General features: G+C 44.9%; 1 protein-coding gene across 1 annotated transcript in view; it reads left to right on the top strand.

Annotated features, from left to right (window-relative positions):
* Positions 1 to 26,143, top strand: part of XKR4 (XK related 4) — a 416,446-nt gene extending 390,303 nt beyond the window's left edge. The window contains exon 3 of the mRNA XM_042924344.1: positions 25,197 to 26,143. Within this exon, the coding sequence (XP_042780278.1) occupies positions 25,197 to 26,143 (947 nt within the window). The remainder of the gene's footprint in view (positions 1 to 25,196) is intronic.
* Positions 26,144 to 27,181: the final 1,038 nt, after the last annotated feature.

Below are 27,181 nucleotides of genomic sequence, written 5' to 3' on the forward strand. Positions count from 1 at the left end.
ATTTCTGAATCCATTTCCTCCTTGAAACTGTCTTCTTTGTCTTCAATGATCAGTGAAAAATATGTTGAAAGCTCTAAAATCAAGATTCTGACTAGTAGTTCCCAGATGCCCATTTATCAAATCGCTATTTCCCTATTATTTTTAGTACTTACCACGAAAGTTAAATGAGAAATTGACTATAAAGTTGTATGTGCTCATCAAAACATAATTATGAAAAAGCTCTCATAAGAACTCTCCAAAACTGCTGAAGGGGGATTTTTTTTTCTGTTATTTGAATATGTTTTTAAGTGGACCACAGTAATAACAGATATGCAGCTTATTTTTTATTTTTATTTTTTAATTAATGTGCTACAGCTTTGGGGGAAAATGGTGTTTATTGAACGTTTATTATACGTCACCTCTAAACTTTTGCCGTATCGAATCCTTTACCCTCCAAACAATCCAACGAAGCGGGTCCCATTATTATCTTCATTTTCATCCCTATAGGGATCAAGATCCCATCTTGGAATATGCACACTCCATTCTTCCAGCTGTTCAGGCCAAAAACCTTGGCATCGTGTGTGATTCTTCTCTTCACTCCCACGCCTTGTCCAATCCACCAGAAAACTGCGAGTTTCAAAGCGTGACACTTCGTTGCTTTCTATTCCACACCATCTGGATTACTCTAGCGGCTCCCTCTTCCCTGGCCTCCCTGCTTCCTTCCTCGTCCCCCCGCGTCTAGTGACCACAACAGCAAGGGGATCCCGAAGTCCCACGCTGTCCCTTGTCAGACCCAGAGCCCGCTGCACCTCCCACCTGAGCTCTGACTGTGTGTTAGCCACGCTAAGGCCTGTACAGCTGGCGGGGCTCTTGGCCTCCGCTCGGCCCCTGGCCCCTGGTGGGGGGGAGGGCAGCGGCACCCTCCACACCCCGGGTCGCCAAGCGCCCCCAGCATCGCTCAGGCTCTGACACCAGCCCGCCCTCAGAGTCTCTCCCGTGTGCTGTGCTGGGTGTTGGAGGCCGGTGGGAAGGCAAGACTGATGCTCTGCCCGGGGCCAGGACCCCACCTTCCCCACGCTGGCCCCATCTCGGACTTTGCAGTGACCACTTGCACTCCCGAGACCCGCAGGGGTTCACCTCCACTTCCCTAAGGGCTCTGTCAAGCGCCATCCTGTGGGGGCTTCCCGGCAGCCCCTCAGTCTGTGTCCCCCTTGCCCTGGTTAATTACCTTCAGAACAGGGGCACCCTTCTGGGCCTTTGGTTATCGCTTCCTCGCTCCAAAAAACCGTGAAGTTCTAGGACAGCAAGGACGTTTGGGGTTTTGTGCACTGTTGCATCCCTAGCTTTGAATGCTTGCAAGTGGGAGTTCATGAAAATTTGCTGAATAACTGAATCCTTTTTGTGTAGATGGGGACACTGAGAATCAGAGATGGGAAGTGACAGGCTTACTGTCACAGCACAAGGACTCACATCCAGACAGTGTGACCAGGAGGCCCTGCTTTGGACAAACACCGGATTAATCAAGCACCCTCCTAGGTGGCAAAGCTTGGAATAAACACCGGTGGTAAATCAAGCCTCCACAAATTTACCTGCTGGTATTTGAGTCACACTTAAGATAAAATGCCATCTGTTTTATTTTTTTTTTATTTTTTTTTTTTGATGTTTATTATTTTTGAGAAACAGAGAGACAGAGACAAGCAGGGAAGGGGCAGAGAGAGAGGGGGGCACAGAATCGGAAGCAGGCTCCAGGCTCCGAGCTGTCGGCACGGAGCCCGATGGGGGACTCGAACTCACGGACCGTGAGATCATGACCGGAGCTGTAGTCGGCCGCCCAACCGACTGAGCCACCCAGGCGCCCCAAAATGCCATCTTTTTTAGATGAGGAAATGTAACAAATATCTTCAAAATCCAGGAGGGTTGACTGGCTTCTAGATCATAGTCTTATGGTAACTATAGGCACCAACGTTAAATGTGAAATGTGAAAAATATCAAACCACAGCCTGTATGGAGAAAATGTATGAAAAAAAAAACCACTTTGAAAATACTGTTACATTACTTGACATCAAGGAGTCATTGTCATTACTTTTAATGCCTAGCGTATAGAGGCCCATTAAACAAATGGGATATTGACATGTTCCTTAAAGTAAAGCAACTTTCTTCCAAGCTCATTCTTCCTGCCATTTGCCAAGTATTTCCTGCCTACGATGTGACACGCATTGGTTACTCCTGGGGACCTTGGGAACAGAGGTTTTTCAGCTCCAGAGGGCTCCATCTTTGGAAAAATAATGACTACTAAAATATCTTTTCTCCTATTATTTTTTTTGCAAAGTTACAAGTTACGACCGTGAGAAGTATGCCAGCAGCGCGGTCGGTTAGCAAGCAGAGAAAATTTGCAGCTTGCTCCCCACATAGGCAGTGACCTATTGTGAGCTGGCCCCTGGGACCCAGCTGGAACTTTCAAAGATGGTGGAGAGCATTCAAAGCAACTGATGGCATCCGTGTGACAGGGAAAGCCACCATGCACTACTACTAATACTAATTTGGTCTCTATTTATTAATTTACACAGCGGGTGGCTAAATACCCAGCTGTTGCTCGGACTTCAGCTCGCAGTTCTTTCTGATTTCGTTTTGTTTTGCTTGGGCTACAGCTGGAATTCAGGTTGGAGCCCAGAGATTTTCCTGCAGTTTTTGAATTTATCAATCCCTAGGTGTGCCTACCTTGTTTCTGTATGAAACAGAACACGCATGTCTCTTGAAAAGAAGAGGGAAGTGACCTGATACTCAGTGCGAAAAGTTTGATAATATTTTCTTCTTTCATGTCTTCTATCCTTCTTCTCTACAGTTTGAGAGGAGAGGCGACAGAAAACACCATTCCCGCCCCAAATACATCCCCTGGATGCTCTGTGCTGCTGGGAGAAAGGGCAGGTGCAGTCAGCAAGTTGGTCAGAAGTTTTGGGGAAAGCAAATTGGGCCAAAAAACAAAGAAATGAGAACATTGCAGCGAGAAGGAAAAAAAGAAATAATAAGCCGGTAACCGATGAGTTCCCTTGCTTTTCCCAGCTTTAATTTTCCTCTAGATTTCTGCAAGCCTAAGGTATTATCTTGGCCAGTACCGAAAGCCATGTTCTATCCCCAAAGGTCTAGAGACCTATTTTTGTTTGTTTGTTTCTGAGATTGTCATCAAAGCTAGGTGAATGCCATTTTGATGCTTATGTTCCCAAGTTGACAAACTTTAATCGTTATCCTCTACACATTTATTAAGCAGCATTTATTGGTCTTCTAGACGAAAGACAAAGATGGCCACTCCTTGTCTCTAGGATCTTACAGTCTGGCTCACTACAGGAGACCCTTCTGCAAACTACCGAAACCACTCTCCGAAACCACAGTGAATCTCTGAAAATTACATGGCACTATCACCATTTCAGGAACATGCTATGTGCTTTCGTACTTACGATCTCATCTATCCCTCCCAAAACCCTACAAAATTAATGCTGTTAACGCTATTTTACGAATGAGAAAACTGAAGCTCCGTGTGCCGTAGAACTGAGGAGGGCAGGGCCAGGCTCCAATTCTAAATCTACACTGAAGTCCAAAAATCCGACCTCTTGCCATTCTACCTCACATTCCTACAACTAAGAACAGCTATTCACCTAACAGATGTGTGCAGGCAAGCTGATAGAAATAGAAGAGAGGCAAGGTGAAGTCACATGGGTTTCCAACCCGTGGGGGAAACTGGGACGAAACTCGCTAAGTGAAACCGACGAGGCGTAACACAGTAGGGAATCTGGGGACTTATGGCTGGTTGGAAGGACTTGTCAGTCTAAAGCAACAAACTCAAATGTACTTTTTAACAAATGTGTGGAAACCTGAGTATATTTGGAGTCAAAGTTGATGCCCAGGGTTAATGTGCCGACTTCCACTTTAGCTATTCAGTTTAACTAGGAGCAGCAACTGATTGTTTTTATTGTGGTAACTAACATACACAAATCATAAAATGTACTATCTTAACCATTGTTAAATGTGTGGTCCAACGACACTGAGCGCATTCTCGTTCTGTGCAACCAGTGCGCCATCCGTCCCCAAAATGTTTTCATCATCCCAAACCGCAACTCTGTATCCATTAGGTAACAACTCCCCATCCCCCCCCTCCTCCAGCCCCTGGAAACAACCCCACTTCTGCTTTCTGTTTCTATGCGTTTAACTAATCTAGGTACCTGATAACAATGGGACCACACAGTATTTATCCTTTTGTGACTCGACATCCTCAGGGTTCATCCACATTGTGGCATGTGTCAGAATTTCCTTTCTTTTTAAGGGTGAATAATATCCCGCTGTGTGCACCCGACACATTTTATTTATCCAGTCATCCATCGACACACCTTTGCTTTGTTCCCACCTTGTGACTGTTGCGAATAATATTGCGATGAGCATGGGTATCCAAACGTCTGTCCAAGAGCCTGCTTTCAGTGCTGTTAAGTATAAGCCCAGAAGCCGAATTGTTGGGTCATATGGTAATTCAGTGTATTCCACTGGCCAGAAGTAGTGTGTCACTGGTTTTGATTTGTATTTCTCTAATCCTTACTGATAACGAGTAACTTTTCATGTACTCGTTGGCCATCGGCACATCTTCAGAAAATAAGAGAAATGTTCATTCGAGTCCTTTGCACGTGTTTTAAATGGATTTTTGAGGATTTTGTTGTTGAGTTGTAGGGATTCTTCATTTATTCTGAATAGTGATCCTCTATCAGATAGACGATCAAATGTTGTCCCTTTCTGTGGATTGCCTTTTCACTCCGTAGATGTTATCCTCTGAGGTACAAGAGTTTCAAATTTTGACCAAGTCCAATTTTTATCTCATGTTTTCTTTTTTTTGCCTGCATTTTTAGTGCTCATATCAAAGAAACCATCACCAAATCCAACATCATAAAGCTTTTCTCCTATGTTTTCTCCTAAGAGTTCTATATTTTTAATCATTTCTATGTGTTTTTTTTAGCTCTTCCATTTAGGTCTAATAATAATTTTTGTACATGGTGTAAGATAAGGTCTAATATCATTATTTTGCTTGTGGATATCGAATTTCCCCAGCACCATTCGTTGGAAAGACTATCTTTTCCTCATGGAATGGTCATGGCATCCTTGTCAAAAATCATCTGATCACATATTTGAGAGTTTAATTCTGGGCTCTTTTTTCTATTCCATTGGTCCGCCTGTCTGTCTTTATGCCAATACCCAACTTTTGATTACTGTAACTTTGTAGTAATTTTTGAGAGTGGAAAGGGTGAGTCCTATAACTTTATAGGTTTTGAAGATTGTTTTGGTTTTTCAGGGTCCTTTAAGATTCTATGTGAATTTTAGGATGAGGATTTTTTCCGTTTCTATAAAAACATCACTGGGACTGTGATAGGATTACAATGAGTCCATAGATCAGTTGGGGGAATATTACCACTTTAATGATATTAAATCCTCAATCCACAAACCCAAGATGTGTTTCCATTTATTTCTTTCAGCAACATTGTGTAGTTTTCAGTGTACAAGTCTTTCACCTTCTTGGTTAGTTTATTCCTAACTCATTTACTTTTTTTTCCCAAACTATTATACGTGGAACTGTTACCTTAATGTCATTTTCAGATTGTTCATTATTAGTGTATAGAAAGGCCTCTGATGTTTGCATGTTGATTTTGTATCTTGCAACATTGCTGAATTCGTTTTCTAGTTGCAACGGTTTGTGTGTGTGTGTGTGTGTGTGTGTGTGTGTGTGTGTGTGTGATCTTTAGTGTTTTATACATGTGTCATCTGTGAACAGTAATAATTTTACTTCTTCCTTTCCAATTTGGTTGTCTTTTGTTTCTTTCTTTCTTTTCTTTCCTTTTTTTTTCTTTTTTTCTTTTTTTTAGTTTAATCATTGTTTGGAACTTCCAGTCCTATGTTGAGCAGAAGTGGTGAAAGTAGGCACTCTTGTCTTGTTCTGAACTTAGAAGCAAAGTTTTCAGTCTTAAGAAAAGTTTTCAGAAGTATGATGTTAGCTGAGGGCTTTTCATCATGTAGCCTTTATTATATTGAGATAGTTTCCCTCTATTCCCAGTTGGTTGAGTGTTTTTATCATGAAAGGATGTTAAATTTCATCAAATGCTTTTCCTGAATCAATTGAGATGATTGTGTTGTTTGTTTTCCATCGTTCTGTTAATGTGATGTATTACATTGATTGATTTTCATATATTAAATCTTTCGTGCATTCCAGCAATAAATACCACTTGATCATGGTGTATAATCCTTTTAATATGCTGCTGAGTTCAGTTTGCTAGTATTTGGTTGAGGATTTTTGCATCAATATTCATGTAGCGTATTGGCCTGTAGTTTTCTCGTCGAGTGTTTGTCTGTCTTTGGTAGCAGAGTAAGGCTGCCCTCATAGAATGAATCAGAAACTGATCTCTTCAATTCTTTGGAAGCTTCCAAGAAGGACTGGTGTTAATTTTTCTTTCAGTGTTTGGTAGAATTAACCAATGAAACCATCCAGTGCAGAACTTCTTTGTTGGCAGGTTTTTGATCACGGATCCTATCTTCTTGCTAGTTGTAAATGTCTGCTCACATTCTTTATTCCTTCAGGATTCAGTGCTGGCAGGTTGCGTGTTTCTAGAGTTCTGTCTGTTTTATCTACGTTACCCACTCTGTTGGCATACGATTGTCCCTAGTAGTTGCTTATGATCCTTTTTATTTCCATAAATCAGGAATAGCGTCCCCACTTTCATCTCTAATTTTAATTATTTGCATTTTCTTTTTTTTCCTTAGTCATTCTAGTTAAAGGTGTGTCAGTTTTGTTGATCTCCTCGAAAAACCAACTTTTGGTTTCATTGATTTTCTTTATGGTTTTTCCACTTTCTACCTTATTTATCTCTATTCTAATTCTTTATTTCTTGTTGCTCGATTTGGGTTTGGTTTGTTCTTAGTTTTCTCGTCTCTTAAGGGTAAAGTCAGATCTTTTTCATTTGATATTTTTCTCTTTTTTAATGTAAGCGTTTAAAGCTATAAATTTCCCTCTTTGCATTTCTTCGCTGCCTTCCATCATTTTTGGTATGTCATGTTTTTGTTTTCATTTGTCTCAAGATGTTTTCTAATTTCCCCCGTGATTGCTTTTAAGAGTGTACTATTTAATTTCCACCTATTTGTGAATTTGCCAGTTTCCCTTCCACTATCGATTTCTACTTTTCTTCCACTGTGAGCAAGAAAGATACTTTGTATAATTTTAATCACTTTAAGTTTATTAATACTTGTTTCGTGGCCTAACATGTGGTCTACACCCAGGAAATGCCCCATGTGCCCTTGACAAAAATGGATATTCTGATATTACTGGGCAGAATCCTCTGTATATGTCCTTTAGGTCAATGTGGCACATATTGTTGCCCCAAGTCATCTGTGTCCTTACTGATCTTCTTTCTGGTTGCTCAGTATGTGATTAAAAAAAAATGTTAGGAAGCTGAAGAAAACACCAAAATACTTTAAGCAATGTGCACGCCAGTCCATCATCTGTTGGTGATTGACAGATCACCAATAGCTGGTAAAAGTTGGGTTCATGCACCGTTTGATTCAGATTTTAGGTCCCTCCTGCCTTCATCGTGTCTCATTCCTGAGAGGAAAAGCACATACAGAACAGACCTTCTGTGTATCAGAGCTGGCTAAGATTTTTAGCAAATTTACCATGGAAACAGGAGTCTGTGAGCCCAGTCAGCACTCATCCCATGAAAACGAGGGGCTCTGTTGGTTCATTCCTTTTACAATATTCTACCAGCACAAGTCTGACTTGTTTTCATCCTACAGTGAAAATGATTTAACCCATTAGTTTTTCTTCTTTTTTAATTCGCATCTTGGAAGCTCAGTCATAAATTTCCATGCTCCAGCAGAACAGTAACATTTGCCTAGGGTTGTGCTGTCGCTCTGTTTTATTACTATTCTCTGCTAATCAGTGGCTTAGATATGTTGACTTTACAACTACCTGCCTCAAGTCCTCTTTGTCTATCAGTAGCCCCAAATTGCACAGTTCCTTGTATAATCCCAGAGTTTTTGTTGAGCCCCCAGACTTACATGTCTCTTAACACAATCAAAATCGCCCCCATCTGTATTTTTAGAAAGCCTAAAGTAATTTATTCTGGTCAGTTTTAGAAGATTTGAAGAGAGGGCTTTTTGAATCTGGAGTTGGTCATTTCCATTTAAAAGCGGCTGTCTTGGGAAATCACTGCCTTTTCACTGCTCGCTAGCATACAAAATCCTAATTGAAAACCCTTTACACCTGGAGGTGGCATGCATTTAATTTACTTCTGTCCTGTTAGGAACAGGTCTTGGTCAAGGAGGGAATGCACGTGGGAATCTTGATGATTTGTGTTTTATAGAGTCTGTCCCCGAGGCCCGAGGCCCCAGGACACTGATAAATAGTCCCAGATCCCGGTCATTTATGTCTCTTTTATTATAGCCAAGAACGGCATCCAAGCAATACCTCGATTTAGAACATCTCCAAATTCAGTTCGGTTCAATTCAGTGCAATTTATCAAGTAATTATCAAGTGCACTAGGCACCTTTTGCGTCTCTGGGAGACTGAATGAATAGAACTCAGTCCCTACCCTCATGGATTCCACAAAAAGAGAAAGGCTAACAAATAGCCTGCGGATTAAAATCGAGGTGGACATAAGGTGGTAAGGGATCAAGAAGAGGGGCTTCCAGCCACCAGTGGAGAGGGGGCAGGATCACCTTCTAAAGAGAATGGCTCGGACATCGCAGGGCTATCAGGGAAACACGATGCGGAGCCGGGCCCAGATACCGGTCAAAAAACCCAAAAGGTTCAACAGAGATGATTAGGGTCACCCTTCGTGTTCCCCAACACTAATCAGTGGCAGACCCCACGTAGGCGAGGAAGATGCCCGGTAAATGTTTGTGGAACTGAACGAGGGAACACGAAGGAATTTTAAAAGAAGCACGTGGCACGTATGGTCAGACGCTGATCGTTATTTATTTATCTGAGTCCCTAAAGGGTTTCCGCGTTCAAGCTGCAGACTGGTTTGAACTGGGGCTGAGTGCATTGACCTGATTTTGAAGTGATTCTTAATGGAAGCAACCCTCCTTTTTGTTTTCAACGAAAGGAGGCGACAGAAAATAGCTTTAAAGTCGACTTCCATGTAGACGCTTTGGGGGATAGACACCAAATAGCTGAATGCCTTTCACACCACTTGATTTAGTCACGCATGCCTATCGAACAACATAGAGAGTGAGAAATGTTACTTGTCCCTTGTCACCATTTCTTCACCATCTGGGAGAGCTTCGGGAGGACCGCCTCTCCCCTCTTCCCGTGTTGTTGAAGACACTGCAGGTTCCAGACAGGTCTAGGAGGCGGTCAGTAGACCCCGCGTCACATGATACGTGTCCTCCTCTGTTCCCGAAGATCTTCATGACCACTTACCATGTTGCTTTGAAAAACCGTCGGAGAGGAAAATATCTCTTCTTCCCGCCCTCCCGAACTCTTGGCTAGAGCCCCTGTAACAACAGATGAACAAGGGGAAAACATGCGAATTCATTTAATACAAGTTTTACGTGGGACACAAATCTTCCTGAGGAAATGAAGACCCCCAAGAAGCAGTAAACCTGAACATGTTTTTTAATTGTAATTTTTAAAATTTACCCCCAAATGGGTCAGCCTATATAGTGCCACAATGATTTCAGGAGCAGATTCTTTTGTGCCCCTTCCCCAGTGAGCCCCTCCCCCCTCCCACAACCTCTCCCGTAACCCTCAGTTTGGTCTCCGTATTTATGAGTCTTTTCTGTTTTGTCCCCCTCCCTGTTTTTAGATTGTTTTTGTTTCCCTTCCCTTATGGTCATCTGTTTTGTCTCTTAAAGTCCTCCTATGAGTGAAGTCATATGATTGCTGTCTTTCTCTGACTAATTTCACTTAGCATAACACCCTCCAGTTCCATCCACGTAGTTGCAAATGGCAAGATTTCATTCTTTTTGATTGCCGAGTAAAACTCCATTGTATATATATACCACATCTTCTTTATCCATTCATCCATCGATGGACATTTGGGCTCTTTCCATACTTTGGCTATTGTCGATAGTGCTGCTATAAACATGGGGGTGCATGTGTCCCTTCGAAACAGCACACCTGTATCCCTTAGATAAATGCCTAGTAGTGCAATTGCTGGGTCGTAGGGTAGTTCTATTTTTAGTTTTTTGAGGAATCTCCATATGTTTTCCAGAGTGGCTGCACCAGCTTGCATTCCCATAAACCTGAGCATTTTTATATGATGTTTAATGAAGATGAGGAAGCCATGGGGAAAACGTGACAGGGACCCAGGAAGCACGAGCTAGGGATCTGTCGTAAACTGAGGGAAGCTTAAGAGGCCCGTGTGTTCAAGATTCCTCTGGGGTCCTTACCATCGTCAGTGGTAAGGAGGCTCCTTTTTTCCGGGTACAGGGAGGACACCTCTCACATGAAAGTCTTATGACCAGCTTCAGGGCAAAGCCAGAAAAATCCTTTCCGTATCTGCTACTTCTCAGAGTCCTTCAGCTTGAAACACACACTAGGTCAAGGTGCCGTATTTTGGGGTCGCGTGTCTTAAACCTGTCAGAGCGAAACTTACATGTGAGCTCATAATTCCAGGAATAACCCTTAAATTGAGTTAAATGTCTTCACCTCTTTTTTTTCTCTTTTTTCTTTTCATTGCTTTTTGTTTCTTTTTACTGATTCCGTTAGTCTCTACGATGCGGCAGTGACGTAGGTGATTTCAAGCAAACGTGTCTTCCCAAACGGAATTTTGTGCTTCAAACACACAGTAACTGGGAGATCACCTCAGACTCTGACAGTTCAGCTAAGAGGCAACTCCCTCTATTCTCAGGAGCGGGTGTTGTGAGGAACCTTGCCATCATCAGTGACATAGGCTACATATAAAACTAGCGTGTCTGAGCTGTTGAGGGGCTTATGTATTTCTAAAATAAGATGATACCAGAAAAGATGTTTCAACTGGTCTCAGTACCCCTGCACAGGGGACCTGGAAGCTGGTCGTCACTCACAAGTTTCTGTGGACTCGCAAAGCACAAGACATTTTGTCATCTAGGACGCTTAGATCATCTAGGACGCTTAGGACGCTTAGGATCTAGCCTGTCAGGTCTGGTAGTCCATCCAGAGATGTATTCAAGTGTTCACAATGTTCCTCAGTAATCTTTACAGATTACAAACCACTTTTTTTAAAATTTTTTTTAAATGTTCATTACTTTTGAAAGACAGGGACAGACAGACAGAGCATGAGTCGGGCAGGGGCAGAGAGAGAGGGAGAAGGAGACATAGAATCTGAAGCAGGCTCCAGGCTCTGAGCTGTCAGCCCAGAGCCCAACACGGGGCTCGAATCCATGAACCATGAGATCATGACCTGAGCGGAAGTCGGATGCTTAACCGACTGAGCCACCCAGGCGCCCCTACAAAGCACTTTTAAAGCCACTGGCCCCTACTGCTAGCCACAGTCCTGGGAGTTAAGAGTTGAGTCTATTTACAAGTCATTAAAAAGCATGCATATGCTGCGGGCAGAATGGCACCGCTTTGTGTGTCTTACATGTGAGGGGTGTGGATGAGGGCCTTGGGACATTGGCAGGTCCCCTGGCGGGGACGGATGCAGGGGGAAGGCAGTGATCAGGCGAAGGGAGCAACCAGGCAGGCTTTCCTTCCAGGAACCCTTGAGCTGGGGTCTGGGATGCGGGAGTTCTCCAGGGGGCGCTGGGGGAGGGGACTGAGAGGCCCAGGCAAGAGAGAGGAAGGGTCTGGGCCAGTGAGGCAGGAAGTGAGGGAGGACCAACCAGACAGGGTTGGAAATTTTGCTTGGAAGGATGTTCGGCGGGGAAGAGACTTGATCAGAGGTGGCTGTGGCCAGTTCACTTGACTCACAAGGGGAAAAAGCCCCGGGAGCGGGGAGCTGCAGACCAGGCCCGCTGGGAGGCCAGGCGGGCAGGGTCCTAAACTCGGGGAGTGGCAGGTAGGAGTTTAGGAGTCCAGGAGCCCACAGCCCCTCAGGTCCCCCTGGCCTCCTGGGCATGTCCCCTCGCACCTGCTGGAAATCCTCTCCAGGGCAATCTTCATCGTCCTATTACAAGCTCTCCAGCCTTTCTTCTCATCTTTCCTCTCCCCAAAGTGTCTCACGGAGGCGTTTATACCAAATGACACCCCCGCCCCTCCAGAGGAGAGGAGAAAGGAGGGGCCGGGGGAGGGTGGCTGGGAAGGCTGAACCCCTGGCTCCCTGGCACGAGCCATTTGTGAACCCTTGGGGATCCTGGCAGGGAGAGCTTTCTCTGAGCCAGCCCAACCGTAAGAACAGATAGTGCTACAAATCCGTGTCCTCGGGGTATTGAGTCATTTTTTGTAAATCACCTAGAAAAGCATTTCGGGGCTCGAAAGCACAGTTTATTGCTGCATTATTAAATGGTCCCAGCAGCAAGCCACGTCCTTTTTACTGACGGAGTAAAAATGAGGCGACCCAAAGGGCAAGTCACTGGAAAGCAGGGCAGAAGCTGGGCCGTTCCCGCCCCCCACCCCTCAACGCCCCCCCAAAATGGCCTCTTCTGCTCTCTTTGAACCCTGCAGGCCAGGGAAGCAATTAGACACTGGAAAGCCTTAGAGAGAGCTACATCCTGTTAAAAAAAAATTAAATAAGAAAAAAAGCAAAGTATTTTTAAAGTACATCCATTTCTGCCGAAATGGAGTCGTGAAAGCAAGAAAAATAAATGATCAAAAGCAGATAAACGAAGTGTGTGTTGCCCTCCCCCAAGGACCTCAACATGGTTTGGGGGCAACCATCTCCTGTCCGTCCCTTCCTTTCTCCAACTGATGGCCCCCTTTCCCTGCCCCCTCCCCTGTCTCCACCATCTCCCCTCCAGCCCACCCGGTGCCCAGAGGTCCTGGGGTTCCCAGAGGCCTGTGCCCTGGGACAAGCCATCCCATCCATCTGGGAACCATCCTTTCTTGCATACAATTCAAGCAAATCCTTCGGGCCAGCACCGTCCCCGTGACCTAGGCTTTCCCAAGACTGAGCCAATAACACTTGTCCCTGCCTCAGACTTTCCTGCAAACCCTGAAACCATTTCTTCTGCGTCCCCTCCTTCCTTCCGAGAGGGTGGCCTTTACTTCGGCAGCCTTGAATCCAAATAAAAGGAACCCCATATTTCACCTAGGTAAATAATACCAATTATTTTTTTCTTCCGGTTTCAAAGTGATTTTTAGTCAGTCGTAGCCTCCCGCCAAAAAATTATTTAATATGTACAAAGAGAAAAAACCTTTTTCCCTAGGCTTTAGATTGTACCCCTTATCCTGTTCTTTCTCTGTCCTGTGATTCTGGTAAAGCCAACCTCCTCCAGTAAAACTTCCTCTACATCCAGATATAGAAGGGCTCCTGGGCACAGGGAGGGGGCATGGGAAGAAGGGAGTAAAATTAGGAGAAAAGCTAGAATCTGGAATGGCTAATCATATCTGTATAGTAAGTTTTCTGCTCGCAAAATGCTCTAGCGGCCGTGATTTCGTTGATCCTTGCTCAACCATGGGAAGAATACATAAAACCAAGGGACTCACCCAAAGTCACAAGGCTACCAGATATCATTTCCCCCATCCTCACCGCTGTCCTCCTCAGTGCCTGGCACTTTGTGTCACCAGTTCCCATCTTCTGGGCCCCTTCCAAGTCCTCTGAGCACGAATAACTATAAATGTGGGGGACCAGCCCGTAGTTCTCGTTAGAGTTAACACGTGATTATAAACCCCCGGAGGGACCCGGACTGTCACTCTCCCACGGACAGTAGGGAAAAGGGAAAAGGATTTAAAGTCAGATAAATGTGGGTGTAAATCTTAATTCCGCTACTTGTTAAAAATGTGCCCATGGGTTAGTGGGGCCTCCAGGAAACTAAGGCCAGCGGGCCAAATTCAGTCTACTGCCCAGTTTCCCATGTGTTGAAGTATTGTCTGTGGCGGCTGTCTCGCCACAACGGCAAAGCTGAATGCTAGTGACGGGGACCCTTGTGGCCCACAAGGCCCAAAATACAGACCATCTGGCCTCCACCGGAAAAGTTTGCCACTCCCCCAGGGAAGATTATTTCACCCCCGAGCCTCCGTTTCCCCCTCTGTAAAATGGGCAGAATCGCTTACATCAAAGAAGTGATGCTGTGACAAACAAATAAGATAATAAATGTGAAAGGGCCACACAGCAGTGATTGATATGTGTTGGGATTTTTTAAATCATTATTTTAGTCTTGCTGTTGACAGCCATGTCCCTCTGTGGTGGGTGAGGGGAGGACGCAGCCTCTGTCTGTCTCCACCCCTGTTTCCCTCTTTATTTCTCTTCATTTTGCCCCCACTTCACCCCCTAGCCTCCAGAGGAGAAAAACTTTAAGGAAAAATAGCGTGAGGGTTAAGAACATTTTCAAGGTGGGGGCGCCTGGGTGGCTCAGTCGGTTGAGCGTCCGACTTCGGCTCAGGTCATGATCTCACGTTTCGTGAGTTCAAGCCCCGCGTGCGGCTACGTGCTGACAGCCCGGAGCCTGGAGGCTGCTTCAGATTCTGTGTCTCCCTCTCTCTCTGCCCCTTCTCCGCTCATGCTCTTTCTCTCTCTGTCTCTCAAAAATGAATAAATGTTAAAAAAATTTAAAAAAGAACATTTTAAACGGATAGAAAGTAAACTAACTCTAAAGAAAAGTTCAAAGGCCCCTGGGTGGCTCAGTCGGTTGAGCGTCCAACTTAGGCTCAGGTCATGATCTCACGGTTCGTGGCTCGAGCCCCACGTGGGGCTTTGCAGTGGCAGCTCAAAGCCCTCTTTGGATTCTCGTCTCCCTTGTTCCCTGCCCCTTCCCCACTCACACAAATGCTCTCTTTCTCAAAAATAACCATTAAATATTTAAAAAAAAAAAAAGAAAAAGAAAAGAAAAAGTCAATCTTCTTGAACAGCTCAGGTTACTTATTTTATGTCTTTTAAGTAGTAATTTCTATCATCATTTTTTCAATATAAATTTAATCACGCAATTTGTAACATTGTACTGAGAACGGTGACTTCTTGCCTTCTCCTATTTACAGGGTTTTTTCCCTACATATAAGCATGATATGTTTTCATATTCCCCCATTCAAAATGTTTGTCTCCTCGGGAAATTCTAATAAAAATCTAAAGATAATAAACTTCAAAATTATAAGATAGACGGATCTATGTGAGATCATCTACAATCTTCTCCAATCAGAAGGAAATAACTTTCCACGTTTGTGAAGACACTTTGTTTCTCTCAACAACCTTCTTCGACTCCTTTCATATTAAAACGCTTTCTAAAAATTTCAGTTCAGTGTTTCCCTTATCAACGCCTTCACAGCCTCACAATTTGCCTTGCAAAGAAGTTGAAATCCTCAGAATGGATTACGAGAAGTGTGCGTATCCCTACCAAAACTAAACATATTAAGCACTTAAATATTTTTAATCAGAGCTATTACAAGGTTTAAGACAGAGATAAATCGTTTCAGTGCAGGAAGATTTAGAACATCCGAGACCCATTGGAGCTAGTGTTACTTTCTTTACCTTCACTGCTCTCACCAAAGATCACAGCACAGAGGGCCTTACGTTTTTTTCAATTATTACATTCTTTCAACCAGGTCAATCCCATATGCATCCAGCCAAGATGTACTGCTTTTACATCTGGAACTAAGAGACCAGTTCTAATCATGCGGAAGAAACGGAAAACCATTCTGGCTCTGGATAGTCATCTTGTGACCTCCTCCTCTTCGATCATATACTCACCTGAAATTGGTCAACATTTTTCCTCAGGGGAAAATCCAGGAAAACCAGGAGGGTTGTGTTTGGTTCAGAAAATGTGAAGGAGAGAAAAGTATGGTTTTCCTCCCAGGTGCTCATGCTTCAGGTCTGTTTTGTGAAAAAAATCCAAAATGGAAGCCTTTGGCCTGACAACAAATACGGTCGCTGTGAAAGGGAAGGTGCTGTTGCGACGGGAAGACTTTGGGAGCCAGATGCCTGAAGAGGCGGCATGTTCCAGAGTCATCTACATTTCTCCGTGTTATTGTCCCATGAGCTTGGACCGTGAGGGACCTGAGATCTCCCTGCACGTGCCCATGCCTCATGACCCTGTTGCCGATAGCCATACCAGTCTATGGTCATGGTGGACGGAGTTTGGAATCTGTGAATTCTGACACCTGCCCTCCTCGCTAATTACATGAGCTCAGGCACGTTACTTAACCTTTCTTTGTGTCTCTGTTAAACAGTGCTTGCCTCAGAGTGTCATCACGAGCTTCAGATTGGACAAAGGACGTGGGTACCCAGCACATCTCGGTGCATATGGCACGGACCCATATACCTCCTCTTTTATTTGTCTGTGATTATGAGCTTCAAATGCACTAAAGAAACCTTAAGTTTCTTATATTGTCAACATTATATTGTCATCTAAAATTCAATGTCTTGTCTGTTGAGGGACTATACTTTTAGGGGAAAAAGCTATCTTGTCTGTGATGATAAGACAGAATACGGTATGAAGGGTTGAACGATAATCTCACCTTCACAGCTGGGAAAGGCTGTGATGTAAATCATCTGTTCCCAAACTATCGGTCAGGGGATACTTTAAATTTCCAACAAAAATGTTTAAATTGACAGGATGAAGGAATGGGGTGTAAGGAAGGGAAGTCAAGATGTGTGCAATCGAGGGGTGCCTGGGTGGCTCGGTCGGTTAAGCGTCTGGCTCTTGAATTCAGCTCAGGTCATGATCTTATGGTCCGAGAGATCAAGTTCTGCACTGATGCCTCAGAGCCTGCTTGGGATTCTCTCTCTCTCCTTCTCTCTCTCTCTGCTCCTCCCCTGCTCGTGCTCCCTCTAAATAAATAAATAAACAAACAAACAAACACTTTTTTAAAAAAGATGTGTACAATCAAGATAGTGGGCAGAGAGAGAGACAATATGAGAGCAGCGACTGGGTGACAAATGTACTGCTTTCAGAAATCAATACACAAGAGAGTGACCGCTGTCAGGGACCACAGGATACAGATCAGCCCTTTGGGGAGACATGTACATCATCACCCACACGAATGTGTAACAACAGCAAGGGTGCCAAGGTGTGGCGTTAAGAACCAACATAAGGTGCTGTGGGCACTTACAAGGGACGGGACTTGGGACGGAGGCTAGGAAAGACTTCCCTAAGGAAAGATGCTTACAAAGAGGAGTAGGGATGCACTGGAAAGAAGTGGCTTTTCAAGGGTGAGCCCAGCATTTCCCATCTGCAGGAAGAAAAATGCAGTCTTAGCAGCTGAGGAAGGCAGACGGGGCAGGCAGTGCGTCCGAAGTGCAGAGAGGCAGGAGCAAGATGAGGTCAAGGGGCTGTGAGAGCTCCCGGGTCAGGCTTTCGCAAAATGTGTTGGTAAAACCTCAGTGATCAGTGAGTTCGCTTCCGGCACAGCCCTGCTGTCTCGGTCAGGAGAGGGAAATGCGAATTCAGGAAAGGGCAAATGCAGGAAGAGTCCGATTCGGCAAGGAGTGGACCCAAGGAGACATCCAGAGGCGGGCGTCTTCGCTGGCCCAAGTCGTCTTCCCTCGTGATGGATTCCAGAATCACTAAGCGCCCGTTCACTGATGCTGCAGGAAGGGGACACCCGTTGTATTATTTCTTCTGTTTTTGCATATGCTTGAAATTTCACATAATAATAATGTTTTAGGTTAAAAATGCAGTTTGGATGTAAACACGGGCCACTGGCCAGGTGTTTCCCTGAGACAGTAAGCTTCGGCTGGCCTTTTGCAGGGGAAGGGCTGTGGTTGCCCTCCCTAAGAAGGAGGAAAGAGACAGGCTCATTATGATTGTCGAAGAAGCAAAGAATTAGAGCCCTTGGTTCAATTCCCTGAACCTCCTACATCTGGGGAATTAGGCTATAAATCCTACGAAGCGTTCTCTGGGGATTTCCAAGAATTGTTCACACCCAGGCCACAAACGACACGACAGGAGCACAGACTTTATTTCACACTGTTTTGGCATTTGCAGCTCAGACTGAAATTGCAAAGCAGAATAGGAGAGCCATGAAGAATTGTGCACATGTTTTGAATATTTCAGTCTCTCTGTGGTTCCAACTTTATATTTGAAATACTCCTTCTTCCTCTCTATTTCTTCCTCTCTCTTGCTCTCTCCTTCCTTTCTACGAATTCTTCTGCCTTTCTTTCCCTCTAACTGCCAATTCTTTTTTTAATTTTATTTGTGTGTGTTTTTTTTCCATTTGAGAGAGAGCACAAGCAGGGGAGAGGGGTAGGGGGAGAGTGAGAGAATCTCTTCTGGAGCCCAACGTGGGGCTCGATCCCATGACCCTGGGATCATGACCTGAGTCGAAATCAAGAGTCAGATGCTCAACTCACTGAGCCACCCAGGCGCCCTTCCAAGTGCCAATTCTCAACATATGCCACAACCCATCCAAGGCCCATAGAGGACAGGAAGGTAAAGAAGACAGATACTTATCCTTACCTAAAGGTCCACTCTAGTGTTAATAATAACACTAAACAATTGGGGCGCCTGGGTGGCTCAGTCGGTTAAGCATCCGACTTCAGCTCAGGTCATTGATCTCACAGTCTGTGAGTTCGAGCCCCGCGTCAGGCTCTGTGCTGACAGCTCGGGGTCTGGAGCCTGCTTCGGATTCTGTGTCTCCCTCTCTCTCTCTGCCCCTCCCCTGCTCATGCTCGGTCTCTCTCTGTCTCAAAAATAAAAACATTAAAAAAATAATTAAAAAAAAAACACTAAATAATTAAATTAAATCAAAATTAAACAATTGACACTAAAATTAAATAAATTAAAACACAAAATCGAACATAATTTTAGACCAGGATACATGCTCTGAAGGAAGAGGACGGGACACTTGATATGAAAACATGTTTGTAGAGAGAACAAATTTACAGCTGGGGGCCAGAAGTAGCCCCTTCCTAGTCTAGAGGTCCCCAAATCAAAATGGCTTTTTGCATTATAATATTCCCAAGGGTCTTATATTCCATACCAGCCCCATTCTTTCCATTCTTTCTGAAAGGAAATGCTTACATTGAGATGATAGAGCTTTTGCCCACAACCGCCCCCCTCCCCACCCCCCACCAACCATACACCAACCTGTTTTTTATCCTAAATAAAATATACAGATTTTCTACTTCTGTCATTAAGATTGCATTTAGGTCCTACTTAGAGGAAGATTATAAGAAAGCAAGTTACTTGTAATAAAAACAAACAAACAAACAAAAAACAAAAACAGAGGTTAGCAGTGACGAATCCTTTCAGTGGGAACTCCTTGAAAGCAAATCTGGATTTGGAGCCAAGCCACAGGATTCAGAGCGGTCCTTTCTTATTCTGAATTTATTTTGAGTTTTCAGAACAGTTGGGAAGCTACATTTGGGCAACCCCAAACATTATTTCATGAATACAATTACATTTTAAAAAATAATTCAACTCCATATCATGTCGGATGGGAGCAGGAAATGGGCAAAAAGATGGAAAAAGGACAGAACAGACGCAAAGCGGGGGTGAAGGACAGACTGACAGACGGAGAAGAAAAAGAAGGAAGAAAAAGACACAAAAGAGACACGGAAACACCATCAGGGGAAAAGGACATCCGTAAAAAGCAAAGAGAAAAGAAAGAAGAAAGTCAAAACTGTTGTTCACTTGGACAGCCCAGTATCGATTCCTATCCATTCCCTTTGAAATGCTAATTAGCCGCCGAGACAGTATCAGACTCAAAACCCTTATTCTGAGAAAAATCTTTATTCAATATGGGGAAGCATCTAAGACTTCCTCTGAAACACTAGTCTGAGTGGCTAAGCAATGTATGTGACAATTCAAGTGCACGGATCTCAGAAGCTAGAATGTTAACTAACTTGGATTTAAAGAGAAAGAAAGAAAGAAAGAAAGAAAGAAAGAAAGAAAGAAAGAAGAAAGAAAGAAGAAGGAAAGAAAAAAAAGAAAGAAAGAAAGAAAAAAGAAAGAAGAAAGGAGAAAGAAAGAAGAAAGGAGAAAGAAAGAAAGAAAGAAAGAAAGAAAGAAAGAAGAAAGAAAGAAGAAAGAAAGAAAGAAGAAAGAAAGAAGAAAGAAAGAGAGAAAGAAAGAAAGAAAGAAAGAAAGAAAGAAAGAAAGAAAGAAAGAAAGAAGCTAGAACCCCCACCCCATTTAGAGGTTTTAAAATAAAAATTCTCGGGTTACAGTTCCAAAGGTGTTACGTCCCCCTCGCCACATCTTATCCAAATATACACATTCAGCTCAAAATGATGGAATAAACTGTCACACTGACTTTACGATCATTAAACCCTTTTAGTCAAAGTCAGATCAGTTGTTTGGGCTGCAGTGAGAAAACAAAAACACGCGGGGTCAACCGGAATCAACCCGGAGGGCAGAGGTTTTCTGGAAGGCGAACTTCTCCTCTGCCCTCTTAGGTCTTTGTTTGAGGGCCTGCAAATTACATGGGCAGATTAGCAAGACAAAATGCAGATTTAATTACATATGTAATCACGTGTGTAAAGATGGGGGACACGTATTGTCATTTTGTGCACACACAGGTTTTCACAAGGAAATGTGACTTGAGGACGTCATTAGAATTTGGAGTTTATGTCTCTTTTTTTTTTTTAAGTTTCTTTTTGAGAGAGAGAGAACAAGCAGGGGAAGGGACAGAGAGAGAGGGAGAGAGAGGATCCCAAGCGGGCTCCGCAGTCAGTGCAGAGCCCCATGGGACGCTCAAACTCCTGAACCATGAGATCACGAACTGAGCAAAAATCAAGAGCTGGACGCTTAACCGACTGGGCCCCCCGGGCACCCTGGAGTTTATATACCTTAGTAGGGAATGGGGAGGGGCAGAGGGATACTTCGCGGAGGACAAATGCCTTCTCAAAAGTGGGGGAGATCCCAGGAACTCAAATGCCTTCAGCTTAAATAATTGTTATGCCACGGTGGTTGCTTCTGGATCCCTTCAGATGCAACACACCCAAAGGGCACAGGTGGTGACCTCTTGGATTCCGATGGCTTGGCAATATGGTATTTCTCAGGCAAGCTGCATACAAAATCACCTTCTTAGAACTGTGGCTGCCTCTCCGGAAATGTACGTCGTCTCGCATTCTGAGAAGGGCGCTATACCAACCACAGGGAGCATAGACGAAGAATTGTCTTCTTTGCACGAGAAAGCAAACACTGTCATCTACAGCCAGAATCCCTCCAGGTGTCTGATCCTGTGGACCTGGAACACGGAGACTGAAGGCTTGGGGGTGCTCGGGTAGATAATGAGACACACGGCTCTGGGGCTGGAGACGTCTGGCTCAGGGATGGGTTTGCTGAGAACTGGGAAACTCAGGAGGTGTGGAGTCTCTCAGGGAGGGGCTGAGAAGCAGGAGGCCCAGGGCCAGCATCCCAGCCCGTGCCAGTAATCTCAAGGAGGAGCCGATAAAAATGGAGAAACAAGAAACGAGGACTAGAAGGGAAAATGGGAAAGGGTGTGGAATAAAAAAAAGAAGAGATTCAATCAAGTGAAGAGCGATTCTTGAGGTTAAAGGGGGCCTGTCATTTGTTTGTGATCCCTGGGGATCCTGCGCTCCTGAAGACGCAGGGCTGGAATACAGAGACAGGGCATAACTGAGAGGGTCCTTTCTCCAGGACGCAGGGGGTTCGCTTTGGGGCAGGATAATTTTCATCAGAAACCAGCGTGGGGAAGGAACGAGGGAAGATAAATCGTGTAACCTCACCGAGGGAAACGGTTTCGCTTCTGTAAGATAGATCGTTGCAGTAGACAAGCTCTGAGGTCTTATCACCTATTTTAACATTTTAATAAATAATATATTCCCACTGAGTCCTCTGTTTTTGAGAATTTGATTTCAGAGTGAAGTTTTATAACTGATACACTATTCATTACTTTCAAAGAAAATGCTGACGGACACATTACGTGCTTCTTGGGACTACTGAAGGAATCCTTATATTTTAATATCTTAATGGTGTCGGGGGAGAATTATTGTTCAGTGTCACTTATGTAATATTCTGGCTCGGGAGGCCTAACCTGAAAGTAACTGTGAGGAAACAGACAAACCCAAAACAAGGCACACTCTTTTCTTTCAGGTACCGTGCCTCCAAAAAAAAATGCCAATATCAAAAAGGCAAAGAAAGTCGGTGGAAATATGCCCGATTAAAGAAAACTAAGTTGATGACACAACTAAACGCAATCTCCGATTCCAGACTCAATTCTGTACCGCAGGGAAAAATCCTACGATGGGCGTTGTTCAAGTCAACTGATGAAATTAGAATACTGATAGTGGATTCGGTAGATTAGAAAAAAAAAGTATGGTATCAATGTTAAATTCACTAACGTTGACAAATGTACTTGGTTATCTAAAAGAAAACCCCTATTCATAGGAAATTGGGTAAAGGACCATTGTCTGGGTCCTTTGGGGCCGCTGTAACAAAATACTACAGGCTGGGTAGTTTATAAACAGCAGAAATGTATTGCCCACAGTTCCGGAAGCTAGAAGTCCAAGATCATGGCCAGCATGGTCTGGTGAGAGCTGTTTTCTGAGTTGAAGACTTCTCATTGTATTCTTAGGTGGCAGGAGGGATTTAGGGAGCACTCTGGGGCCTCTTTTATAAGGCACAAATCCCATCCATGACAGCCCCACCCTCATAATTTATGCACCTCCCAAAGGCCCCTCCTACTAATACCATCATCTTTAAGGGCTAGGGGTTCAACGCATGAATGGGGAGGGGGACGTGGGAGCACACAAACATTCAGACCATAGCAGCCTAGATGCACGCAATTTACTCTCAAATGGTTCAGAGAGAAAAAGAGGGGTGGGGGTGGGCAGTGACAAAGCAAAGGAAGCCATATGACAATCCTGGCGAAGAGTATATAGGTGTTCAACGTACTATTTTTATTTTTGCAATTCTTCCGTTAAGCACTTCATGGGGGGGTGTGAATTTCTAATAAGGAATAACTCTGAGGTTGCCCCATATCTTCCGTCCAGGCCTATTATTTGTCTTATAAAAATTAACTGCTAAGCAGAAGGGAAAAAAAAAAAACCTCAAATGAACCAGGGAAATTCTAATTGTTGCTAAAGCAGAGAATTCACGAAGGGAGCGGTCCTAAATGGACAGGAAATTGGCCTCCGCTATAGGCAAAAAGTTTACGTCTTAAATCGTAAGATACGCTGAGAGCAAAGCTGAGAGGAACTTACTTTTCTACTGCCAGAACATTGCCTTAACAAGTTCCTGGAGTGTCCTGAAGCAGGCTGGATTGCTTTCTTAGGACGTGGAATAAAAGGGGTGAAGATTCCCGGGGAATTTGGACTCAGTCCGTTTTCCAATTGGTTTACATCTGCCAACGGATGATTTTACGATGCGGCGTACGTAAGGTGTGGTTTTTGTTTTTTTTACTATTTATCACTTCTTTGTAAAACAGCCTTTAAGAACGCCTGTGAAAAGTGGTAACCCTGATGGTTCTGACTCCCCGCGTCGCCTCGCGCTTTATCCACCTGCCCGACAATGTGGCCGTCTTCCTGAAGGTGGCGCTGTGCGCGAGCGCGGGGGGTGAAAAAGAAAGGACCTTTCCGGTGTGGCACCCGCCCTGGGGCACGGCGTACACGCACAAGGAATACACTCGAGAACAATCCGTACCATGGCAAATGGTGCAGATAAGGAGCGAGGTCGTGAGCCGCTTCTATGCCCCTCAAAGGGGTTGGCATTAAAATGGCACAACCTTTTGGTCTGCAGTCCTCAACTGACGGTTAAGGGTGTCCTTCCCAGAGTCGTCATTCCACGACCTTTTGCTTCCCCTTGTCGCACCTTCTTCTTTCTCTAACTTTTCTTCCTACCCTCTGTTTTCACTTCCAAATTTGCTTTACAATTGGTGTAGGTATTTTCTACCTCATAGAAATTATATTATCATTTAAAAAACCGAACAACCAAGAAAAAAAGAAAGCGGCAAAAAAAATTTTTTTTAACACAAGAAAAAGAAAAGAAATTGTACTATTAAAACCTCCTTTGCGTACTGGCCTTGAACTGACCTAAAGTATTGCCATACCTGCCCAAGAGTTATGGTAATGGAAGGTGTTTTGTGCTGGCCAGAACCAGAAAACCAAAACTGAGGATTGGGAGGCACATCTGGGCATTCTGCTAACTTGATTGGGGCTGGACATGAGAAGTGGCTGCTGGAAGTCTTGTGACAGTTTGTTGAGTAGTATGCAGACTGACTAACATTTCAGTGGCCAAGTGAATTCCCCCAAAGGGCTGTCTCCTGAAGGAGGCCAGTGCCTTTCCCGGTGAGCTCTGTCCATGTCTGGACCATTCGGGTGACGCTTCGGACACAGGAGAAGCAGCAAAAGTGGAGGGAAATAATACAAGTCATTTTAGAAACTTGCAGACACACTTTTGGAGAGCGTACTAACCAAAGGGGGTCCATAAAATGATAGGAGGAGTTGAGGTGATTTCTGTAGCATCTTTATGAAAGAATAAGCCATCTTTCTTCTAAGAGAAACGTCTTCTTCTAAGGGAAGGGCAGTAAGGAACAGACAGAAGCTATGGGGAGAATTACATTTGGGTTCTATTAGGACAAACTGCATACCAGGGGCCACAGGAAACATTGCCAAGAAGGTTTTATGGACTCCTATTTGTAAGAAAGAGTGAACTTTCTTTTGTGAGTGAAGTGCCTTCATTCTTGTTCAGAAACCGGCTGTCTCCCCCCCTCCCCGTCCCCCCCAGTTTCTGGTGATTATTCATCCCTTTCATCCACAGAATCTCAAAGCCGCCCGGAACCTTGGAGATCACCCACTTTGCAGATGAGGACGCCAGTTGAAGTGATTGTCCAGAGTCATACAGAGTTGAAACAGCAGCCCAGTTCTGTCAGCCTCCCCAGTCCGTGTTTATTTTCCCACTGCACAAAACTACCTCCTTAGTTTATTTCCAGCACACGGAAAATTACCCCCACCCCGCCACCCCATTTCCAGATCCCACACCCCTGTCTGGTTTTGAGCAGCATTCCCTTTGTACTGCATGACTTCTCCATACGACTGGGGCCCACCGAAGACACACAGTAGGACCCCCATGAGCGTTTAGCCCAACCGAACCTCAAAGACACGGACAGCTTTGCCGATGTCACGGTTAGCCTGCCCCGAGCTCCCAGCTCCACGTGACATCTTCAGGGGACAGCACTGCATCTCACTTTTGACAGAATGTCTTCCCTTTTGCCTTCGTAGGTTTCACTGCGGCGGCCTCCCTCGTGTCTTTGGCTTGGGCCCTGGCCTCTTACCAGAAGGCCCTCCGGGACTCTCGAGACGACAAGAAGCCCATCAGCTACATGGCCGTCGTCATCCAGTTCTGCTGGCACTTCTTCACCATCGCCGCCAGAGTCATCACCTTCGCCCTCTTCGCGTCGGTTTTCCAGCTCTACTTCGGGATCTTCATCGTCCTCCACTGGTGCATCATGACCTTCTGGATCGTACACTGTGAGACAGAATTCTGTATCACCAAATGGGAAGAGATTGTGTTCGACATGGTGGTGGGGATCATCTACATTTTCAGCTGGTTCAACGTCAAGGAAGGCAGGACTCGCTGTAGGCTCTTCATCTACTACTTTGTGATTCTTTTGGAAAATACAGCCTTGAGTGCCCTCTGGTACCTCTACAAGGCTCCCCAGATCGCAGACGCGTTTGCCATCCCGGCGCTGTGTGTGGTGTTCAGCAGCTTTTTAACTGGCGTCGTTTTTATGCTGATGTATTATGCCTTCTTTCACCCCAACGGACCCAGGTTCGGGCAGTCACCAAGCTGTGCTTGTGAGGACCCAGTCGCCGCCTTCACTCTGCCTCCAGAGGTGGCCACGAGCACGCTCCGGTCCATCTCCAACAACCGCAGCGTCGCCAGCGACCGCGACCAGAAATTTGCAGAGCGGGACGGGTGCGTCCCTGTCTTTCAGGTGAGGCCCACGGCCCCGTCCACCCCATCGTCTCGCCCACCACGGATTGAAGAATCTGTCATTAAAATTGACCTGTTCAGGAATAGGTACCCAGCGTGGGAGAGACACGTTTTGGACCGAAGCCTCCGGAAGGCCATCTTAGCCTTTGAATGTTCCCCGTCTCCTCCAAGGCTGCAGTACAAAGATGATGCCCTTATTCAGGAGCGGCTGGAGTATGAAACCACTTTATAAAATAGAAGGCTTTGGAGGGGCCACAACCTCCAGGTGAAGGGGTGACAGCGGGGCCGTGGCAATAACGAAACTCCGTCCTAGACCAGGGCAGAGAGCTGTAATGCGCTTAGTGTGACCGCCCATCAGCTGGCTGCCCTGCTGTGGTCTCCTTTCCAAACAGCAGCTGAAGGGAACATGGCGGCTTAGTAGGACTTCTCGTTGCTACCAGCCCTCCTGTCCACTCTCAGCGTGTCCACCAGAGGGTACAATTATCACGGAAAATGTTGCCTCCAATCAATAGGGTGTTTTGATGGAGTCAACTGATCTTTGCAGAAAAATCTATTCAGTCACACACACACACACACACACACACACACACACACACGCGCACACACCTGCTAATACACACACGGCACCAGTCCTCTGTCAAAACAGCTTAGGTGATTTTTCTTGATGCAAAGCTCTGATTCTGAATATAAAAACAGAGAGAGAGAGAGAGAGAACATATCCCTCAAGACTCCAGGAAAAAAACACAAATAGTACCACTTAGAAAAGAAATCATAGACCATTCTCATTCGGAAACTGACACCATGTGTGAAAATCCTACCCAGTGGACAGCAAACTCAACTGTTGTTTACATGTGTATTAGAATCAATGGAATGGTTCGTTTTCCACACATTTCAGGATTTGTCTTTTAGTTTAAAGTTTCCGTTGAGAACATCCTTTCTGCCAGAAATCCTATGCAGCGCATCTGTGGCTTTTGACAAGGCCAAGGAGCTCGAGAAGTTCGGGAGGTACACGAAATGGTGATCGCGAGTCAGTATTCAGTTGCAGAAGTGTAATAAATCCCTGAAGAGGAAGCACGGGAAAAACGAGGCAAAACGAGCGTCAGATTTCCCGGCCTGTGCGGCTCACACTGGCATGGAAGTGCAGGGGCAGAAGAGGGACAGGCTGACCCGGATGTTACAAGATGCGGAAAAGCGTGGCTCCGTGTGAGCACGTGCCGGGCCACACCCACCTAGTGCCAAACACCGTCCAACCACAGGACTGACGTGCAAG

This window comes from Panthera leo, chromosome F2, assembly GCF_018350215.1.
Source record: "Panthera leo isolate Ple1 chromosome F2, P.leo_Ple1_pat1.1, whole genome shotgun sequence".
NCBI classification, from domain to species: domain Eukaryota; kingdom Metazoa; phylum Chordata; class Mammalia; order Carnivora; family Felidae; genus Panthera; species Panthera leo.